This window comes from Salmo salar, chromosome ssa22 (genome assembly GCF_905237065.1).
Source record: "Salmo salar chromosome ssa22, Ssal_v3.1, whole genome shotgun sequence".
Lineage (NCBI taxonomy): Eukaryota > Metazoa > Chordata > Actinopteri > Salmoniformes > Salmonidae > Salmo > Salmo salar.
In genome coordinates this window covers 28,370,256-28,390,788 of record NC_059463.1, presented here as the reverse complement: position 1 = coordinate 28,390,788, position 20,533 = coordinate 28,370,256, and the positions used below count along the sequence as shown (strand labels likewise).

Genomic DNA, 20,533 nt, shown 5'->3' with positions numbered 1-20,533 from the left:
CAGAGTTGGGTAGGACTGCCTTTAGTTCCTTTGCACCTTATTTATGGAAGAAACTGCAGATCCAATTTAAGTTAGACACTTTGGTGTCCCTTTCCCATTTCAAAAATGTAATGGAGGATCAATATGATGTCTGTGATTGTTTCTGTTGAATTGTGTCTCTGTTTTGTATGTTTGAAATGTTCTTGTCTGTATGCCTAAAACTGTACATGTCAACATGTTTACACAGGGCACAGCCGTAAAAGAGATCCAGGTCTCAGTGTTTTCCCTGTTAAAATAAAGATTATTATTTTTATTTTTTTTAAGTCAAGGGGTCTGAATAGTTTCTGAACCCACTGTATGAGAATCAATGGTATAATAACATTTTTACAATCTTATATTTACTATTGAGTAATCAGACAAGTTTGGCACACATTCAATTTAATCAAAGGAACATTCATGTAAATGTCCAAATGGCAATGTGATTAACATAAAAAGGAGCATTTCAATGGCAAATACTTATAGTTTCTAATAAGGCCACTAAGTGAAAGGCCATAATCTTTATACAAATAGTTATATACAAAGATACTCCAAAGCAAATAGGCAACATAATCCAAGTCAAGCAACCATTACAAAAACGCATTCTTTAAAAGTGGTTTAAAACATCAAGTGATATCATTTGAAAAATAATCTCATATAGTTGGTTTACAGCCAGTAAACTACTTAAGTGTTATGTAACGATCTGAATAGTGATGAATTAAAATAAGAATTCAGCATATTAACATTACCAAGAGATAAGTATTTTTTAAAAATACTTAACACTAGTGTACAAGGCCATGACCATTTATACTGTAAGAAAGACTTAGTTATAAAGACAGTTATCAAAACTCAGAAAATGCATAATAGTTGATATCCTATTCAACATTTAATATGTAATTAATACCTTTTAACCCTTTAAAGTGAACGCTGAAAGCCTAAGTGCAGAATGTTTGACCGAAATTTGGCAATAACAAACTCACTTTTTAAGTTGTAAGTCCATAGCCATGAATCCACAACAACAGTATAGAAAGGCAAAAGCACATAAGTGGCCTATGTAATCTTGTCTTGAAATATCCAAGGATTCATCATACATTATGGCAACAGTATATGGTCTAACAACCCCTATGTACTCTGCAGCCTACTTCTGCAGTTGAAACACTGAACCTTTCCAATAGCCAATCATAGATGTGGACTGTCAATGGCAATGAGCGATTCCCACTTGTAAATGCGTGAGAAGATTCCAACACACTCCCGCCCCTATGATGACAGACAGATGTTGCAGGAGTCTCAGTACAAGCCAACCTCCTTCAGGCTGGCTTTGATAATGACGTCAGTGACAGCGTCAAAGACAAACTGCACGTTCTTAGTGTCAGTAGCACAAGTGAAATGGGTGTAGATCTCCTTTGTATCCTTCCGCTTGTTCAAGTCTTCAAACTGACACTGAATGTAAGTTGACGCCTCTTTGTATGCGTTTGGACCTAGAGTAGTGGAAGAGAATGTTTTCAATCTCATTTATGCACTCATTCTCAAAGGACATGCAAAATAGGTATAACTCAATACACTGCTTTGGGCAAACTAGTAATTTCCTATTATGGACAAACACTTGCTAAACTTTAATTTCCTGCTTTGCCAAAGTGTGTCCTGAGGCTCCTCCCATGTTGCACAAGCTAATAATTCAAAATAGAGGTATTACTCATTACTCAGACATCTCAAACAAGAACCCACTAAGTACAAATGCTGTCCACTGATGTACCTGAGTACTCTGGGTAGCAGATAGTGAGCGGGCTCTTCTGGATCTTGTCCTCAAACAGATCCTTCTTGTTGAGAAAGAGGATGATGGAGGTGCCCGTGAACCACTTGTTGTTGCAGATGGAGTCAAAAAGCTTCATGCTCTCATGCATACGGTTCTATGGAGAGATGTGCAGTGTCAGGGTCTGTGTGTGGGTGAAACTGTTATGCAATCCCTTTTGATAAGACTTGATATACAGTACCAGTCAAAAGTTTGGACACACCTACTCATTCAAGGATTTTCTTTATTTTTTCTATTTTCTACATTGTAGAATAACAGTCACATCAAAACACGAAATAACACATATGGAATCATGTAGTAACCAAAACAAAAATATATTTTATATTTGACATTCTTCTAAGTAGAAAAAGTAGAACCTTTGACAGCTTTGCACACTCTTGGCATTCTGTCAACCAGCTTCACCTGGAATGCTTTTCCAACAGTCTTGAAGGAGTTCCCACATATGCTGAGCACTTGTTGGCTGCTTTTCCTTCACTCTGTAGTCCAACTCATCCCAAACCATCTCATTTGGGTTGAGGTCGGGTGACTGGAGGCCAGGTCATCTGATTCAGCACTCCATCACGCTCCTTCTTGGTCAAATAGCCTTTACACAGCCTGGAGGTGTGTTTTTGGTCATTGTCCTGTTGAAAAACAAATAGTCCCACTAAGCCCAAACCAGGTGGGATGGTGTATCGCTGCAGAATGCTGTGGTGGCCATGCTGGTTAAGTGTGCCTTGAATTCTAAATAAAATCAGACAGTGTCACCAGCAAAGCACCCCCACATCTTCACACCTCCTCCTCTTCCATGCTTCACGTGGTAACCACACATGCGAAGATCATCCATTTACCTACTCTGCGTCTTACAAAGGCACGGCGGTTGGAACCAAAAATCTCAAATTTGGACCCATCAGACCAAAGGACAAATTTCCACCGGTCTAATGTCCATTGGTCGTGTTTCTTGGCCCAAGCAAGTCTCTTCTTATTGGTGTCCTTTAGTAGTGGTTTCTTTGCAGCAATGCAACCACTGAAGGCCTGATTCACACAGTCTCCTCTGAACAGTTGATGTTGAGATGTGTCTGTTACTTGAACCCTGTGAAGAACTTGTTTGGGCTGCAATCTGAGGTGCAGTTACCTCCAGTGAATTTATCCTCTGCAGCAGAGATAACTCTGGGTCTTCCTTGCAAAGCTGTCAAAGAATCTCAAATATAAAATATTTTCTTAACACTTTTGGTTACTACATGATTCCATGTGTTATTTCATAGTTTTGATGATGTCTTCACTTATTCTACAATGTAGAAAATAGTCAAAATAAAGACAAATCATGGAATTAGTAGGTGTTCAAACGTTTGACTGGTACTGTACATTTTATACTGCAACAACCTTGTAAATACCACATGACTATAGATCTAGAGTTGATGCCCTGTCCCACTCACCATCTCCTCATCCTCAGCCAGCACCAGGTCATAGTCACTGAGCGCCACACAGAAGATGATAGCTGTGACTCCCTCAAAGCAGTGGATCCACTTCTTCCTCTCTGACCTCTGACCCCCCACATCAAACATCCTGCAGCCAGGATGAGTCAGACAGAGACATGAGGAAGTGAGAAAAATAGGACATTAAAAAAGGGTATGAGAGGTAGTGAAACACTCATACAGTATGATGTGGTCACTACGGTGATATACAAACAGCTTTGGGCTTTTCTACATTAGTGAATCATTATCTGTAGGGACAAAGTGCCTCAGTGATTATTAGTGTCAGTGCACAGAGGGCTGTGTTAACAGGTTACTGACTTGAAGTAGAGGTCCTTGAATGTGAAGTGTGTCTCCACGATGCCGGTGGTCTTGACTCTTGTCCGCAGAACATCCTGCTGCGTGGGCACATAGTTCTGCTGGGATATCCTGTCCAAGTCATTCAGGTAACTGAGGAGAAAGCAGAGGAGGCTGACTTAATATAAAAAGTTACCATACTTAAACACACCAATACTTGCGAATTGTTGGATAATGCTGTTTCAAATTGGTGAGCCAAGACATGCAAAGTATCATGGCAAGGAAACAAAACACAAAGCGGATTTATGTTGGAAAAAAACATGTCATCCAGTCACATTTATTTATTTATTTTCCAAGCTATAGCGCACAATGTTTAGTATACAGTAGGTTTCTAAAGGACCAAAGAGTTGTCTGCTTCCGGTTTTCATTTTTGCCATGGAAAGAATATTTCAAATACTGGTATTGTCCCGGCACTAACGGCAACCTGTTTCTGCCTTTAGGGCCTGGAACTTCCCGTCTCTATTGCTTCAGCAGTGTGGTGCAACAGCAACAGTCTATCACAGGGTTCCTCCTTTCATGTCCTCACTGGTATCAGAGGAGTCAGACATGTCTCAAAGTAGGAGTCAGTTTCTAGGAAATAATTCGTACCTAGTCAACTTATCTAGCAACAGGGGACTTTTTCCTGGTCCATAATAAAAAATAAGAATGAAACATTTTTCATAACATTAATCCTCATCTTTTACTGTTACACTTGGCCTATGGCCTGACCCATTGTGACTAACTCCCCCTCCCTCCTTCAGGCTATGTGCAAACCCTACACCCCAACCTGAGCACGCCATTCTGCCACCTCTGGTCTCTTGGCCCTCCCACCGCTACAGGGGTCAGCTCCAGTTCAGCCCAGTCCAAGCGCTTCTCTGTCCTGGCAACGGCTTCCCCCTGAAGCTCAGACAGCAGAGTCCCTGCATATCTTCCGAAAACCTGCGAAACTCTACCTCTTCAAAGAGGATGGCTAAGTGCGCAAGACAATATCCCTCCCATCATTCACTATGGTTCTCTGGTCGTTATAATACTTGATTCAAGCAGTTTTAGGGCAGATATTTGTAATGCTCTTACTATGAGGCTGAGTCGTTGAGCTGGTACTCTCTGGACCTGCCAAAGCAAATCTGGACCCCTCCATCCTGCCATAACCTCTTGATGACCCCAGCCAGTTCAGGGGTCATGACCCCTTCCTCTGCTGAGCTGGCCAAGGTAAAGAGCTGGCGGGCATCATCCTGGAGCCAAGCAAACACAGTTACCAAAAGGAAACAACTTCTGACAGCTCTCATCCTTGTGGGAACAATATGACAACAGAAAAATGTCACTGAAATCAACATGTTAGGTACAGAATCAGCTTTCAAGTGATTTACTTCACATGCCGACCATCCATGTTGGATAAGAGCGTCTGCTAAATGACTTAAATGTAAATGTTCTTGTAAAGTTCATACTTCCTTGTAGTCATAACAAAGAGAAACAACACACTGTGGCATTTTACAAACGGGAAAAAGCAGTAGTAAACTACATACATTCAGGTGGTTTTAGAACAGTGTAAGAGAATCTTGAAGCTGACTCACTGATCTTGCTGTGTCCCCAAAGTCAATGGCGAGCCTGCCCATGGCTCGGATGATGGCGATGATGGACTGGATGGTGTTGCTGTAAACCACAACCCTGTACTGGCTACACTCCTCCTGTGTGTAGCCATCCTCATGGATGATTCTGAGTGCAGGAAGAGAAGGTTATCATGCATATCTTACTGGTGCTTGTGGTCAACATCTAATCTAGATAACATCTCAAAGGCTCCTAACTGATTCATCACTTCATAAGTGTTCCTAATCAGTAAAAAGCTGTTTTTGGGGTGTGCACAAAACTGTTGAAATATGTACTCACTTCATCTGCTTTACAACGGTGCTCTTCCCAGACTCCCCAGCACCTTGAAGTGGAAAGTTAAGTGGTAAAGAGAGAAGCCATAAGATCAGGTAGAAAGTTCCAACTCTTAGCTCCCCACTAAACGTGTAAAGATATAAAAACAATCATGCACAGTCAGTGCCCAGAACCAGCAGAATCCATCTGTTTAAGTTCTACACCCCCCCCTCACCGCTTCGGGGCCTTTGCACCGGGTCTGAGAATCTAGAGGAAACAATTAGGCTACACCATGAGCATGAAAGCTCAAAAGAAAGTTGTAATGATAATTCAGTCATGAGCCCTACATAAAAGTAATCATTTAGACAAACACCCTCTTCAGACACTGCTAATGTCAGTCACATAGGAACACTCACCTAGAAGCAACAACTTGACTTCACTTGAAGCCTTTTCGCCTGATTCTCTCAGATTCCGATCAATGATTTTACTCCTCTCCATGGCAGCTTTATCTTCGGCACTTAGTGTGCAACCCATTTTGATCCCAACAGGTAAATCCTAAATACTATGATAATGTAAAGCTGGAAAGCTACCTGGCTTTTGACAAGTTATCCAAATGGAAAAAACGTTCAGTAAAAAAGACAGAATGACATTCTAATTCTAACTACAAAGTTGTACTGTTGTGTCTGTCAAACGCTTGCCGCAGAATTCTGGTCCATGTTAACTACGACACGTTTCCAAACTACATTTGTGCGACGACGAGCATAAGGAGGGCAAAAAAAGGCGTTGGCCAGTAAGCTAGCTAGTACATGTTAGCTTTTACTATGCATGTCATGTAACTTGCTAGGAAGCCGAATACTTAACGTTTTAATAGAAGAGCAAGAAAATTCAACATTCATTCGAAGAAACAAATTAAGTAGCTAGTTACCAAATTAACGTAATGTTAGGTAGCTAGAAATTGTCCGTTTGGCTAGATAACGTTATTCGCTAACTGTAGCTTTAAGTTCTTTCCGGGTTGGCTTGAAAAGTTTTTTTTTTTTGCTGGATATCGTGAGTTAAAACTTTACTAAAAACAAATAAAATCTCAACACCCTAAACTGATTCAAAATTCTCACAGACGTCTAAATACTACTGGCTGTTAACTGCTCTTTTGTTAACAGTTAATGTCTGGCCCTACAACTATGCAAACTTGCGGATGAGATGAGCAAAAAGAAAATTGACTCTCATCGTCATGTGACGCGGAAATCAAGCAAAATAATTGCTGGGTCTGAAGGGAAATGAAGTCTAAATCTATCAGTAATTGATTACAGTGATTCTCAACCACGGGGCATAGGAGGATTAGGAGCTTTCAGGGTCCCTGAAAAAGCATAAAACGAACACATTGAAAATTACAGCAGCTAGACTAAAAGGTGGTCCCCAGATTGTTTGAGTGTGTTTCATCGGGCCCTTGATCGAAAAAGGTTAAAAAACCCTGGATTAGATCTATGATGTACTATAATCTAGCAGGACTGGTTTACTACACTGAACAAAAATATAAACGCAACATGCAACAATTTCTAAGATTTTACTGAGTTACGGTTCATATAAGGAAATCGGTCAATTAAAAAAAAATGAATTAGGCCCTAATTTATGGATTTCACATGACTGGGAATATATTGTAGATATGCATCTGTTGATAAAAAAAAAGGCAAGGGCGTGGATCACAAAAGCTGTCAATATCTGATGTGACCACCATTTGTTTGATGCAGTGTGACACATCTCCTTTGCATTGAGTTTATCAGGTTGTTGATTGTGGCCTGTGGAATGTTGTCCCACTCCTCTTCAATGGCTGTGCGATGTTTCTGGATGTTGGCGGGAACTGGAACACGCTGTCGTACACGTAGATCCAGAGCATCCCAAACTTGCTCAATGAGTGACATGTCTGGTGAGTATGCAGGCCATGGAAGAACTGGGGCACTTTCAGTTTCCAGGAATTGTGTACAGATCCTTGCAACATGGGGCCGTGCATTATCATGCTGAAACATGAGGTAATGGCGGCAGATGAATGGAACGAAAATGGGCCTCAGGATCTTGTCATGGTATCTCTGTGCATTCAAATTGCCATTGATAAAATGTGTAACCGTGTAGGTTCCGTCCCTCTCCTCGCCCCAACCTGGGATCGAACCAGGGACCCTTGCACACATCAACAACTGACACCCACGAAGCATCGTTACCCATCGCGCCACAAAAGCTGCGGCCCTTGCAACGCAAGGGGAACAACCACTTCAGGTCTCAGAGCAAGTGACGTCACCGATAGAAACGCTATTAGCGCGCACCACCGCTAATAACTAGCCATTTCACATCGGTTGCAAATGCAATTGTGTTTGTTGTCCATAGTTTATGCCTGCCCATACCATAACCCCACCACCACTATGGGGCTCTCTGTTCACAACGTTGACATCAGCAAACCACTCGCCCACACAATGCCATACACGTGGTCATCCATCTGCCCAGTACAGTTGAAACTGGGATTCATCCGTGAAGAGCACACTTCTCGAGCGTGCCAATCGCCATCGAAGGTGAGCATGCCAATCGCCATCGAAGGTGAGCATTTGCCCACTGAAGTCAGTTACGATGCCAAATTGCAGTCAGGTCAAGACCATGGTGAGGATGACAAGCACCCAGATTAGCTTCCCTGAGATGGTTTCTGACAGTTTGTACAGAAATTATTTGGTTGTAAAAACCCACAGTTTCATCAGCTGTTTGGGTGGCTGGTCTCAGATGATCCCGCAGGTGAAGGGCCTGGGCTAGTTACAAATGGTCTACGGTTGTGAAGCCGGTTGGACGTACCGCCAAATTCTATAAAATGACGTTGGAGGCGGATTATGGTACAGAAATTAACATTAAAATCTCAGGCAACAGCTCTGGTGAGCATTCCTGCAGTCAGCAAGCCAATTACATGCGCCCTCAAACCTTGAGACATCTGTGGCATTGTGTTGTGTGACAAAACCTTTTATCGTCCCCAGCACAAGGTTCACCCGTGTAATGAGTATGCTGTTTAATCAGCTTCTTGATATGTCACACCTGTCAGGTGGATGGATTATCTTTGCAAAGGAGAAATGCTCACTAACAAAATTTGAGAGAACTAAGCTTTTTGTGCGCATGGAAAATTTCTGTCAGGTTGCGTGTTTGAATCTCATCACGAACAACTTTAGCATTTTAGCAACTTTGCAACTATTTACTACTTTTTAGACTTTGCAACTACTTAGCATGTTAGCTAACCCTTCCCCTAACCTTAACCCTTTAACCTAACTCCAAACCTTAACCCTAACCTTAATCCTAACCTAAACCCTAGCCCAGCTAACGTTAGCCACAACAAATAGGAATATGTAACATATCATACAAAATGTCAGTGGTTATATGTTGCCATGGGAATGGCAGAGCCTGGATAAGCTGGGGGCTGGTTTACTGAGGGGTCTTTGCTGAGGAGGAGGTGTGAAGGGAGGCCTGTTGAGTTTCAACATAAATGTAACTGTACGAGGTCAGCAACAAGATGGTGGTAAAAATAATGACAGGGCATGTCATGCATAGTATTACACTTATTGAACAGAGTCAGAATTATCTGTTGGAATTTAGGGATAGGTGTTTGCTTATGCATTTACTCTAGTGAATTCCAACTGAAAAATAATATATTATTGTCCTACACTGTAAATTGTGTCACTGCTGATTATTTCAACAGTATCTATTTGTCCTAAGCTGGTAAACCCTGTCCTACACCTACACTCTCTTCTCTTTCTGTCTATCCACTACTCTCATAATATAATGAGTGAAATGTGAAAGTATCCATCGTGCCCTTTGTTGTGACTATTTTTCTCTTTTCTTTTACGTGAAGGTCAGATCCCCGACTCCGACTTTGAAGTTAAATGTCACCCCGAGGTTAGAGTATTTGAACTGCATCTTTCCCCCTCTTTCAATGGTATATCAAAGCAATGATGGGCACCAACCACATACAGTGAACTACAATACTGCTCCACCCAGCAGCTAATGGAAATAGAGATGAGCCACCCAAATAACCTTGGTCTCTCCATTAAGAAAGTTAACATCAATCCTGCGCACAAACAAACATAAAGTAGAGCAGTTTTACGAAATATATTTATTTATAAATGATATTCATCAAGCCTCAACAATAGGCTATTGATCACACGAAGAGAAGCCTACTTTTGCATGTTTCATTGATTTCCAGAAAGCTTTGATTTTGTAAATAGGGATCTTTTAGCCTATAGTTTGTTAAATACAGGGGTTGAAGGGAAATTTTATCATGCAATCCAGTCTCTTTACAAAGTACCAATTGCTTGTGTGCGTGTTAATGAATATCATACAGATTGATTTCCCACACCCTCAGGTGTAAAACAAGAAGACGGCATATCACCAACTTTGTTTGCTATGTTTATAAATGATTTGGCAAAATAAATTAAACAGTTAAATATTGGAGTAAGATATTATGATGAAATGCTGATATTTTGATGGCAGAAAATGAACAAGACCTGCAGAACATGTTATTATGTGCAGTCAATTGGTGTAAAAGATGGACTCATGATCAACCAGACAAATACACAGATAATGCATTTTAGAAAACCAGGTACGAAGATAAGTGTTTTTCAGTTTTGTTTTGGTGAAGACATTCTTGAGCTTACTAGCAATTATAAGTATTTGGGTATTTTTTATTGATGAACATATTATCTTTCTATACGGAACATCTGCCCTGGCCAACTCAGCAAGTAGAGCTCTTGGGGGAGTCAGGAAAAACTAAAACACTCAAAAATATTGGTTATGCTACGTATTCCAAACTGTATCAGACATGCGTGTGTCCTGTTTTGGACTATTCAGCAGGAGTGTGTGGTGCTAAGAGGTATTTTAAATATGAACTTGTCCATAATAGAGCAGTACGTTACTTTTTAGGAGTCCACAAGTTTGCACTGATTCAATAACTGGAGGCATGGCCTGGGAACCCTGTGAGGTGAGATTGAAGGCATATCCCAGACTGGCCAATAAAAAGAAAAGATTAAGATGGGCAAAATAACACAGACACTGGACAGAGATATGTTTTTTTCATTGCAACTCTGCCTAGAAGGCCAGCATCCCAGAGTCGCCTCTTCACTGTTGACGTTGAGACTGGTGTTTTGCGGGTACTATTTAATGAACCTGCCAGTTGAGGACTTGTGAGGCATCTGTTTCTCAAACTAGACACTCTAATGTACTTGTCCTCTTGCTCAGTTGTGAACTGGGGCCTCCCACTCCTCTTTCTATTCTGGTTAGAGCCAGTTTGCGCTGTTCTGTGAAGGGAGTAGTACACAGCGTTGTACGAGATCTTCAGTTTCTTGGCAATTTCTCGCATGGAATAGCTTTCATTTCTCAGAACAAGAATAGACTGACGAGTTTCAGAAGAAAGTTCTTTGTTTCTGGCCATTTTGAGCCTGTAATCGAACCCACACATGTCGATGCTCCATGTACTCAACTAGTCTAAAAAAGTGCAGTTTTATTGCTTCTTTAATCAGAACAACAGTTTTCAGCTGTGCTAACATAATTGCAAAAGGGTTTTCTAATGATCTATTAGCCTTTTTTTTCACTCTTCATGCGATGCACAATGCAGAGATCATCGGAAGAAGAATTGTCATTTAATTACCATAGTGAATTATTGTAATGTTTGTTCATGTGTCAATTAATCCCATAAGGGATGGCTTGCCAATTGGCGATTTGACACAAAAATAACATTTCATTCATTCATTCATATTTGTTAAACCAATCAATAAACGAGTAAGAAGCCAGAAAGGAAATAAATAACTTTTATTCTGTATTCTTGCATAAACCATATATGTTTTAACAAGGCTGATACCTCAAATTGGCCAGTACTGTTCTGGACAGCTCAAACCATTCTAAATCCCCTAACAATGTGAGATAGCAGACATGAAGGCGTTGTATCAAGTCTCTCAGACAAAGCCACGAGGACGGCTTTTGTCAGTCTGTCCTTGTCCAGCTGCAGAAGGGAAGCAACCCAGGGAGCATATAGTTAAAAATATGTGGCATGACTTACACCATATATTTTCTATGTGTACATTGTGTGCTGGACCTGCAAATGAAGTCAATATTGTATCTGAGGTAGAGAACTCTGAGGAGCTGCACTGTAAAATATAATTGGTTTATTACATTCTCCAACCCACTGCTCATTGAAAAGACAGTTACTGTATACCATTTGAATTCACCATTGTATTTTGTTAATTAATCACAAAAGATACAGTAATCAATAATACCTAATAATAATCAACAATAAAATGCTTAAGTTGTAGAGTTGAACTCACTATCAGGTTTTATCAAACATAAAACACAGCTACATTTGTAAAACAGCAAATGTATAAATCTAATTGGATAGAAATGTAATGTAGTGCATCAATTAACAAAAATACTCCTGCCTTAACTGAACATCTGCCAATGTCAATTTGAGGGGCACTGTACTATCTAAACGGTAGATAGATGATAAATAAATGTACTTTTCTGACAGACCAGTAGTAGTTCAGGATTAGCAAGGAAAAGATTGCCTACATCCTAACTGTGGTCACAATAAACCTGGCCTGCTTATGGGATAACACAGATGATGTGTTAAGGAAAAGCACCAGAGAGAGGGGGGTATCTGCCCAGAGGTTTACCTATCAACAACAGGTGGCTGCCCCATGGTACTTCTTACTTCCTCCGTGCCTCAACCTCACAACCAGGGCACAAATAAAGTACTGTAGCTCGTTCATCATTTCTAAAAGACCCAACTTTCAGTATCTTTATCGTAGTTATATAGTGACCATTCACTCACTGTCTACTATACATCCGTTTAATTATATTTTACAGAGGTAAAGGGGTCAGGAATACTTACATATTTTCAGGCATGTCTTCCTGCACTCCAACATTGGTTTCTATATTCTACAGCTTATGTAAATAAGCTGTCATACCTCAATTCTTCAAAAGTAATTGATCTACCAGTATCAGATATTAGACAAGTGTTTGGCTCAATGATGACTTCTGAAAGTCATAAAACCTGATATAGTTTAAAGTTTGCTTATCGAAAGAAAGAAGACACACAGACTCTAACAGCCCCTTTGCTCAAGGGCTTGTTTTGTTTGAAATCCAAAAGGAAATCACAGAATATATAATACATCTGTATTAATAACATACTGGCACTATCAATGCATTTTGAAGTAAAAAAAAGTAAAGAATGAAATCTCTAAAACGAATTCCCTAACAAATAACCCCAATATCGGCATCACTGACAATATTAACCTGTCAGATACACTGCAGCTACAGTTGTGCCATTTGTCTTTCTCCCCAAAATGCCACAATCCACAGCAAATGATTTGCTGTATATTCCAATAGAAACATTATACAAATAATATAAATTCCATAGCATTGCAGCCTTTACAGAATGGAAAGTGAAGCTGCAAAATGCGATTCGGGACAATATGGACTCTTAAAAAAAAATCTACATTTCCCATTGCACAGCTTTTGATTGTTAAGAATAACATGCTTTATGTTAATACTCCGTGATGTACTGTATACCAGTGTGGTTATGTTACTGTGGTAATTGTTATCCTGGTAACTTTTTGTGTTGTTTTTTTACATAAAATAAATACATAACCTAAATGTCCGATATGATATGGTTGTTTTTAATCTGGTGATGCTCAAGGAACTCTGAGGTCTCCTCTGCAATCTGTCCTGGGATGCGGAAGTCAATGGGTATAGGCTGTGGGGGCTGGGCCAGGGGCCGGCAGGCCTCTCCCTTGGGGCTGGATGTGCTGTGGGAGTCCTGGGCATCCAGGTTGCAGCCAGTGCCCTGGAGGAACTGCAGGAAATTCTCCTCTATGGATCCCTCACGGCTGGGCAGTCTGTCCTCCTCTCCCGTTGCCCGGCGGAACAGGCAAGGCACATGCTTGCCCAGCTCTTCGCGGATCTGCCGGTTCAGACAGCCGTAGAAGAAGGGGTTGGAGGTGAAGCAGAAGTAGCCAATCCAGGTGACCACCTCCTCCAGGGGGGCCAGCGTGGCTGGAGGGCTAGAGGCCAGAGCTGAGTACAGGTGAAAGGAGAAGTAGGGCAGCCAACAGCACAGGAACTGTCCACCCACTGCTGCTAACACCGCTGCCGCCTTACCCCCTCCGAAGGCGCGGTGAGGAGTGTCGCGCCCCTCCCCTGTCCCCGTGCCTGTCCCTGAGCTGGTCACCATGGTGGAGCGGCTGCTGAGCGACTCAGAGCGATGGCGGCGGGGCGTGTCCATCCAGGTCGGCAGGGGCCCGTGGTGCATGGCCGCCACCCGCGCCACCTTGAACATGCTGCAGTACACTACCAGGATGACCATCAGTGGACACAGGAAGTACACCAGCGTGAACAGGACCATGAAGGCAACACGGTTTGACCCACCCCCTGTCCAGTGCAAGGAGCATCGCCTGTGACCCTGAGCAGGGGGTGAGGGTACACCTCCACCCCCTCCCCCAACTCCAGCACCATCCAGAAGAGGAGTCCTTTCGCCCTGTAAGGCCCAGGCCAGCAGCGGCAGGACGGACATGGACAAAGCTTTGACCCATATCCCCACCAGCACTGAGGCCACCAGGCCCAGGGTCATCTTCACCTCGTAGCGCATGGGGTGGATGATGTAGTAGTAGCGCTCCACATTGATGGCTGAGATGGAGAGGATGGCGGCGCTGACCAGGCACACGCTGAGGAAGAGGTAGCTCCGACACAGGGCCTCGCCAAAGAAGGCCCGGCCTGAGAGCATGCCCAGGGGCATCAGAACCAGGGCCGCCAGCAGGTCCACCAGGCACAGATGGAAGACAAAGGCAAACTTACGTAGCTGTGGGGCCTTGGCGATGACTGCCATTATGGCCCCGTTGCCCACCACGGCCAGCAGGTCCATGAGCAGCATGGCGAGTAGCGCTATTGACTGGGACAGAGCTCCGCTCTCGGGTGACTCAGAGGACGAGGTGTTGGCCTTGGGCAGTGGGAAGGGGAGGGAGGAGTTCCACAATGGCTCCATCGAATGGCGGGGCAAGGCGGGCGGGGGGTGTCAATCACAGGCCCATCACCCATCCTTCACAGCTGGGGGCGGGGCCAGGAACCAGAGGCCCAGTCTGGGAGGAGGTCAGACAGCAGCAGCTCTATAGACGGGGGGGTGAGACCCTGCGTCCCCCTATGAAAAGTCAACTCCCCTCAACCTCCTCAGCAATGCAGGCCTTTTCCTAGGAACAGAGAGAAGCGGGATGAAGGACATTAGCTACTGCAGTTTGATTAAACTGAACCGTGGTGCACCAGGCTATGGCCCGTGACGTGAATGGGCAAAGCACTGACGAAGGAGCGGCGTTCTCAAATCGAACAGTAATCCGCGCTGCTCGGTCATGTTGTCAAAAAAGCAGCAGGATGCATTGTTCGAAACATACAACATCTCTTTCCCATTAAATATATTTTCAATTTTCATTGGGAAGGCAGGTAAAGGGTTTTTATCAAAAGCAGTCACTTTTGCATGTGAAAACACATGAATCCTCTCAGACTCAACTCGAGCACACTCTCAGTCAAACTTAGCCACAACCACAGCCCTCAGCTGTGAAACCTGCTACTAAAACCTGGGGTGTTATCATTAGTCCAAACTGCTGCAAAATGTTCTGTTTTGCAACAAAAACTAGAGTTTCTATTGGACACGTTTAGGTAGGTCCCTCCTGGTTTCGCCCTTTTGCTTCTGTTTGGTTCTGTTTGGTTCCTAGTGAATACACCCTTGATCTCTATTCTTTGCATTTCATTTGAAATTCTTGTTATTCTTGTTGGCTTCTAGGTCTATGGTTATGTTGAATTGTGTAGTATAATGATTGTGATTGGATCCATTTAGCACAGTCTTATGACCTGGCACAGGAGCTCATGTGTCTCCACTTGTGATGCTGTTTCTCAGCTGTCCCAATATGCGCTTTGTGCACTTTCAAAGTACACAGTACTGGATAAATGTCTTTAGAATTACACTCTATCCCATGTATTCCTGCCCTTTTTCCTTTTTCCTCTTCATCCTCTTCCTTCCCATCTTCCTCATCCCCCCGCTCCAATACAATGAGCAGTATGTTAGCATTGCTTTTCTTCCAGACTCTGTGATTCTCTTTTGTCAACAATATCACATTCAGTATAAGCCTGTATGTCTGCTCGTGAGCCACAGCAAACACCAACACCTCCTTGAAAAGAAAAGGTGCGTAAGATAATGCCATTAGATCTGCATGGCCAAGTCATTGTGGATATGCCTCTGCTTGTACGGGGTTAGCCACTATGCTAACCTATTAGACACCAATTCTAGCCTCATTAGTCTCCCACACCAACTCTTCTCTGACTGCACTTATGCCCCCATGCAGCCCCTTAACACACACAACACATACTTCTAGTCCACCCTGCCCCTCCTGCTTTTTTGATCCAGATCGAAAGCTACCCACAGGTCCCTGTGACTGTCCCTATCTCCCGTCTCAGCACCCAGTCTTTCACCCATCAATCAGAACAAATCTATTACATTCACAGTCTACAGGGACCAACCCCATGCCCAACATTACATAACAATGTTAATAACCCCATGTAACAACACCATGTTAACAACACCATGTTACAAGACTTGATCACATCATGTATTCTACATACAAGGAGGATTAGAGAGAATTACAAATAAAAAGACAGGAAGAGACAGAGACAGACAGAGACGGCAAGAGAGACGGAGAGACAGACAGAGACAGAGACATAGAGATCTATATTTATAGGGAGAGAGACAAAGAAAGACATAGAGACAGAGGGAGACAGACAGAGAGACAGACAGAGGGAGACAGACAGAGAGACAGACAAAGACAGAGAGGGAGACAGAGGGAGACAGACAGAGAGGGAGACAGAGGGAGACAGACAGAGAGGGAGACAGAGGGAGACAGACAGAGAGGGAGACAGAGGGAGACAGACAGAGGGAGACAGAGGGAGACAGACAGAGGGAGACAGACAGAGAGGGAGACAGAGGGAGACAGACAGAGAGGGAGACAGAGGGAGACAGAGGGAGACAGACAGAGAGGGAGACAGAGGGAGACAGACAGAGGGAGACAGAGGGAGACAGACAGAGGGAGACAGACAGAGAGGGAGACAGAGGGAGACAGAGGGAGACAGACAGAGAGGGAGACAGAGGGAGACAGACAGAGGGAGACAGAGGGAGACAGACAGAGGGAGACAGACAGACAGAGAGGGAGACAGAGGGAGACAGACAGAGAGGGAGACAGAGGGAGACAGACAGAGAGGGAGACAGAGGGAGACAGACAGAGGGAGACAGAGGGAGACAGACAGAGAGGGAGACAGAGGGAGACAGACAGAGGGAGACAGAGGGAGACAGACAGAGGGAGACAGACAGAGAGGGAGACAGAGGGAGACAGACAGAGAGGGAGACAGAGGGAGACAGACAGAGGGAGACAGACAGAGAGGGAGACAGAGAGAGACGTAACGATATATATTTATAGGGAGAGAGACGGAGAGGGAGACTGACAGAGACAGAAAGAGACACAGAGGGAGACAGACAGAGGGAGACAGAGACAGACAGAGGGAGACAGAGAGTCAGAGAGAGACATAGAGACATACAGAGATGCATAATGTACCTGGTTTAGGGCAGGTTTTGTGATGCTGTAGCCTGCTGTCTGTCCTGCTTTTGAGAATATAAAGCTGGCTGGTTAGTTCCCAGTTCTGGGTTGCATGGTAGACATCAGTCAGCAGCATGTATTGTGTATGATGCTGACTGCTGTTGAGGCACTCCCCTTCTTTATCAGCATGCTCCACTTCCCCTCCTCTGCCCTTGCCTCTTCCTTCTGTTAATTTCTGGATGGCTGTATCTGTAATCAGAGTGATAGATTTATGGAGATGAAAGAGAAAAAAAGAGAAGGAGTAAATGGTGTCTCCCTCCTCTTGCTGATGTAAACCGCGCATGCATATACACACACACACAGGCTCACTCTCTCCCTCTCTGTCTTGCACACTCACACACAGTGACTGCAGAGCTGGAGAGTGAGGCAGAGGCATAGGACCAGAGCCACTCTCTCTGCTGTGTCTTAGTGCCCCTGTTGTCTTGGCTTTTGTTGTGTTACCTCTCTCTTGGTTTATTGATTCCATTCAAACACATCATTATGGCACAAACCCACACGCATCATAGACATTTAATCAACCTGTCTTGTGAAGTATTTGTTCAATATTTACAAAGGGAAAGGGAATCTGTGTGGAGGTTGCTGTGTCCTTTCACATGGTGGTTTCAACTGAGACAAAGAGACATTGATTAGCTTAGGTCCTCAAGCTTAAGGCATCAGCAGCCATTCCATCCAGACCATCATACTGGTATAACACAGCAGCATGTCTCTCCTGTTGCCACAGTCATCTTTACTGAAATGAGGAAATGTGGCAGATGAATGTTTTCATATACACTCCTTCTTATTGCACTACCAGATCATCTTCGCTCGATTGTCGATGGGAGACAATGAATTGGAAACCATGGAAGGCAATGCTTCTCAATGCTGTGAGTCTACAGCTGCTTCTGCTGTTGAGTTCTAAGTGCTTTTTATTTGTGTTTAAAAGGATGCAGAGGATTATTCACATGCATTTGCATTGTATGGAAGTCACACCCCAGTTTTCAACTCCCCTTAATTTGAATTTGCTAATTGATTTTGACTGGTATAATCATGGACAGTCCATTGGTCAGATCATAATGAAATACATTGATATTATTTATGATTATGCTTGTGCAAAGATTATGTGCTGCTGGGTTCAGAGTTTAGCTGCATTTCGTATTGGCCTACTTGAAAGGACCATATGCTGTGCCATTACTAATATTGTTTGAGGAGAAGATGGAGAGAGATTTCAAAATAAGGCTGTGCTAGAAAGGTGTGTGAAAAGGAGAAAGTGTGTGTGTGTGTGTGTGTGTGTGCCTGCTTGAGTGAATGCGTGTGTGCGGTGTGTACATGAGTGTGCCTTTGTGCACGTGTGTGCACCTTTACATGCATGTGTGTACCTTTGTGCATTCTTGTGTGTGTTTGTTTTGTGCGTGTGTCAGGTGTTGACTCATGACAGAAATAACTGATTATTGCTAGCCTGGGAGCACCAATCACTGCCACTGAAAATACAATGGTTTCCATGGCAACCTTGAAAATAGACATTCCCACTCAGAAGTAGGAATGGGCAGAACGCTAACCCCACAGCTCCCACAGACAATAATAACCATCCATAAATACACCCATACAAATATCAACTGCGCTCATACAATAAATACAATCTTACAATCATTTATATCAAAACACAATTAGGGGAGAGTGGGGTAAGTTAAGCCATTTATTTTTCATTCAGCATGACTCAAGGGAAATATAGTATTATTTCAAAAAATATCTAGATATATTTCAAGACGTTGTGTATCCCTGGACATAATCAGAATTAATGTAAACGTTAAAGTTTTGAAAACATAGCTTATCCAAAAGTGGTCTCTTGGCACAACTTATGCCGGGTATGAGGTAAGTTGAGCCGCGGGACTGGGTAATGTCACGGGTGTCGTAGGGTTTAGACCAAGACGCAGCGGGAAAATGTATACTCATCTTTTATTTAAAGGATAAAGAAGGAAAACCAAAATAAACACGTATACAAAACCACGACGACAAAGAACAGGCCAGTAAGGCACAAAGCTATACACAGCAACAATCTCCCACAAAATCCCATGACAAAACACTCCTAAATATAGGACCTTCAATCAGAGGCAACGCTAGACAGCTGCCTCCAACTGAAGGCCCCAACACCAATTAACTAAACATAGAAATACAAACGACTAGACTGAACATAGAACTAAACTAACATAGAAAAATAACCAAAACCCTGGACTAATAAATCAAATACCCCTCTACATAAACAACCACCCCAAACCATATAAACCAAATACCCCCTCTACATGAACACATACACAAACACACCCTGAACCACATAAAACAAATACCCCCTGCCACATCCTGACCAAACTATAATAACAAATAACCCCTATTACTGGTCAGGACGTAACAGGTAAGTTAAGTCCCCTGCACATTTCTGTACTGAATGAACTATTACCACTACTTTTTTAAAACCATGTCTATCTTTATTTCCCAAACACAATTCAACACAATCACAATCATCTTTTTTGTCTTTTAATCATTTTAAGTACCTTTTAACACTTAACAAACACCTTTTTTAACATTTCTAAAATAAGCCAGGCCCTGTTGTTACTTCATATCCCAGAGATAATGCCTTGCATTACACCTGGAAAGAAAACACTTCAATTTGCTCAACATGCCATTGGCTCAACCATTGGCTCAACATACTCCATGGCCAACTTATCCCAATGCAAACATTTAGACTATATTAGCCCACACAGCTACAACGATACACTTTCAAATCAAATCAAATTTTATTAGTCACATGCGCCAAATACAACCTTACAGTGAAATGCTTACTTTCGAGCCCCTAACCAACAATGCAGTTTAAAAAAAATATGGATAAGAATAAGAAATAAAAGTAACAAGTAATTAAAGAGCAGCAGTGAAATAACAACAGCGCGACTTTATACAGGGGGGTACCGGTACCAAGTCAATGTGCGGGGGCACTGGTTAGTTGAGGTAATATGTACATGTGGGAAGAGTTATTAAAGTGACTATGCATAGATGATAACAACAGAAAGTAGCAGCGGTGTAAAAGAGGGCGGGGGAGCAATGCAAATAGTCTGGGTAGCCATTTGATTAAGTGTTCAGGAGTCTTAGGGCTTGGGGGTAACGCCTCTTGGACCTAGACTTGGCGAACCGGGACTGTTTGCCGTGTGGTAGCAGAGAGAACAGTCTATGACTAGGGTGGTTGGAGTCTTTGACCATTTTTAGGGCCTTCCTCTGACACCCCCTGGCATAGAGGTCCTGGATGGCAGGGAGTTCCACCCCAATGATGTACTGGGCCGTTCCGACCTAGTGCCTTGCAATCAGAGGTCGAGCAGTTGCCATACCAGGCAGTGATGCAACCAGTCAGG

The 20,533-nt window shown here is 43.0% G+C and overlaps 2 protein-coding genes across 2 annotated transcripts; both read right to left on the bottom strand.

The window, feature by feature from the left end:
- Positions 1–400: 400 nt before the first annotated feature.
- On the bottom strand, positions 401–6,156 carry LOC100196762 (guanine nucleotide binding protein (G protein), alpha inhibiting activity polypeptide 3). Its single transcript, NM_001141784.1, is given in 8 exon segments — positions 401–1,493; positions 1,769–1,922; positions 3,238–3,367; positions 3,595–3,723; positions 4,684–4,841; positions 5,181–5,322; positions 5,494–5,536; positions 5,883–6,156. Coding segments are annotated over 8 exon segments (1,065 nt in total). The 5' UTR covers positions 6,001–6,156; the 3' UTR covers positions 401–1,302.
- Positions 6,157–11,271: 5,115 nt separating this feature from the next.
- On the bottom strand, positions 11,272–17,486 carry LOC106583074 (G-protein coupled receptor 61-like). The gene is made up of 2 exons (XM_014166865.2): positions 17,118–17,486; positions 11,272–14,711 (listed from the first exon to the last, which is right to left on the bottom strand). The coding sequence occupies exon 2, from the start codon at positions 14,507–14,509 to the stop codon at positions 13,121–13,123; it is 1,389 nt and encodes a 462-aa protein (XP_014022340.1). The 5' UTR covers positions 14,510–14,711; positions 17,118–17,486; the 3' UTR covers positions 11,272–13,120.
- Between the last annotated feature and the right edge of the window lie 3,047 nt (positions 17,487–20,533).

What these genes read in the sequence shown, in the direction of transcription:
- LOC106583074 (XM_014166865.2), bottom strand. Translation starts at nt 14,509, where the DNA reads ATGGAGCCATTGTGGAACTCCTCCCTCCCCTTCCCACTGCCCAAGGCC.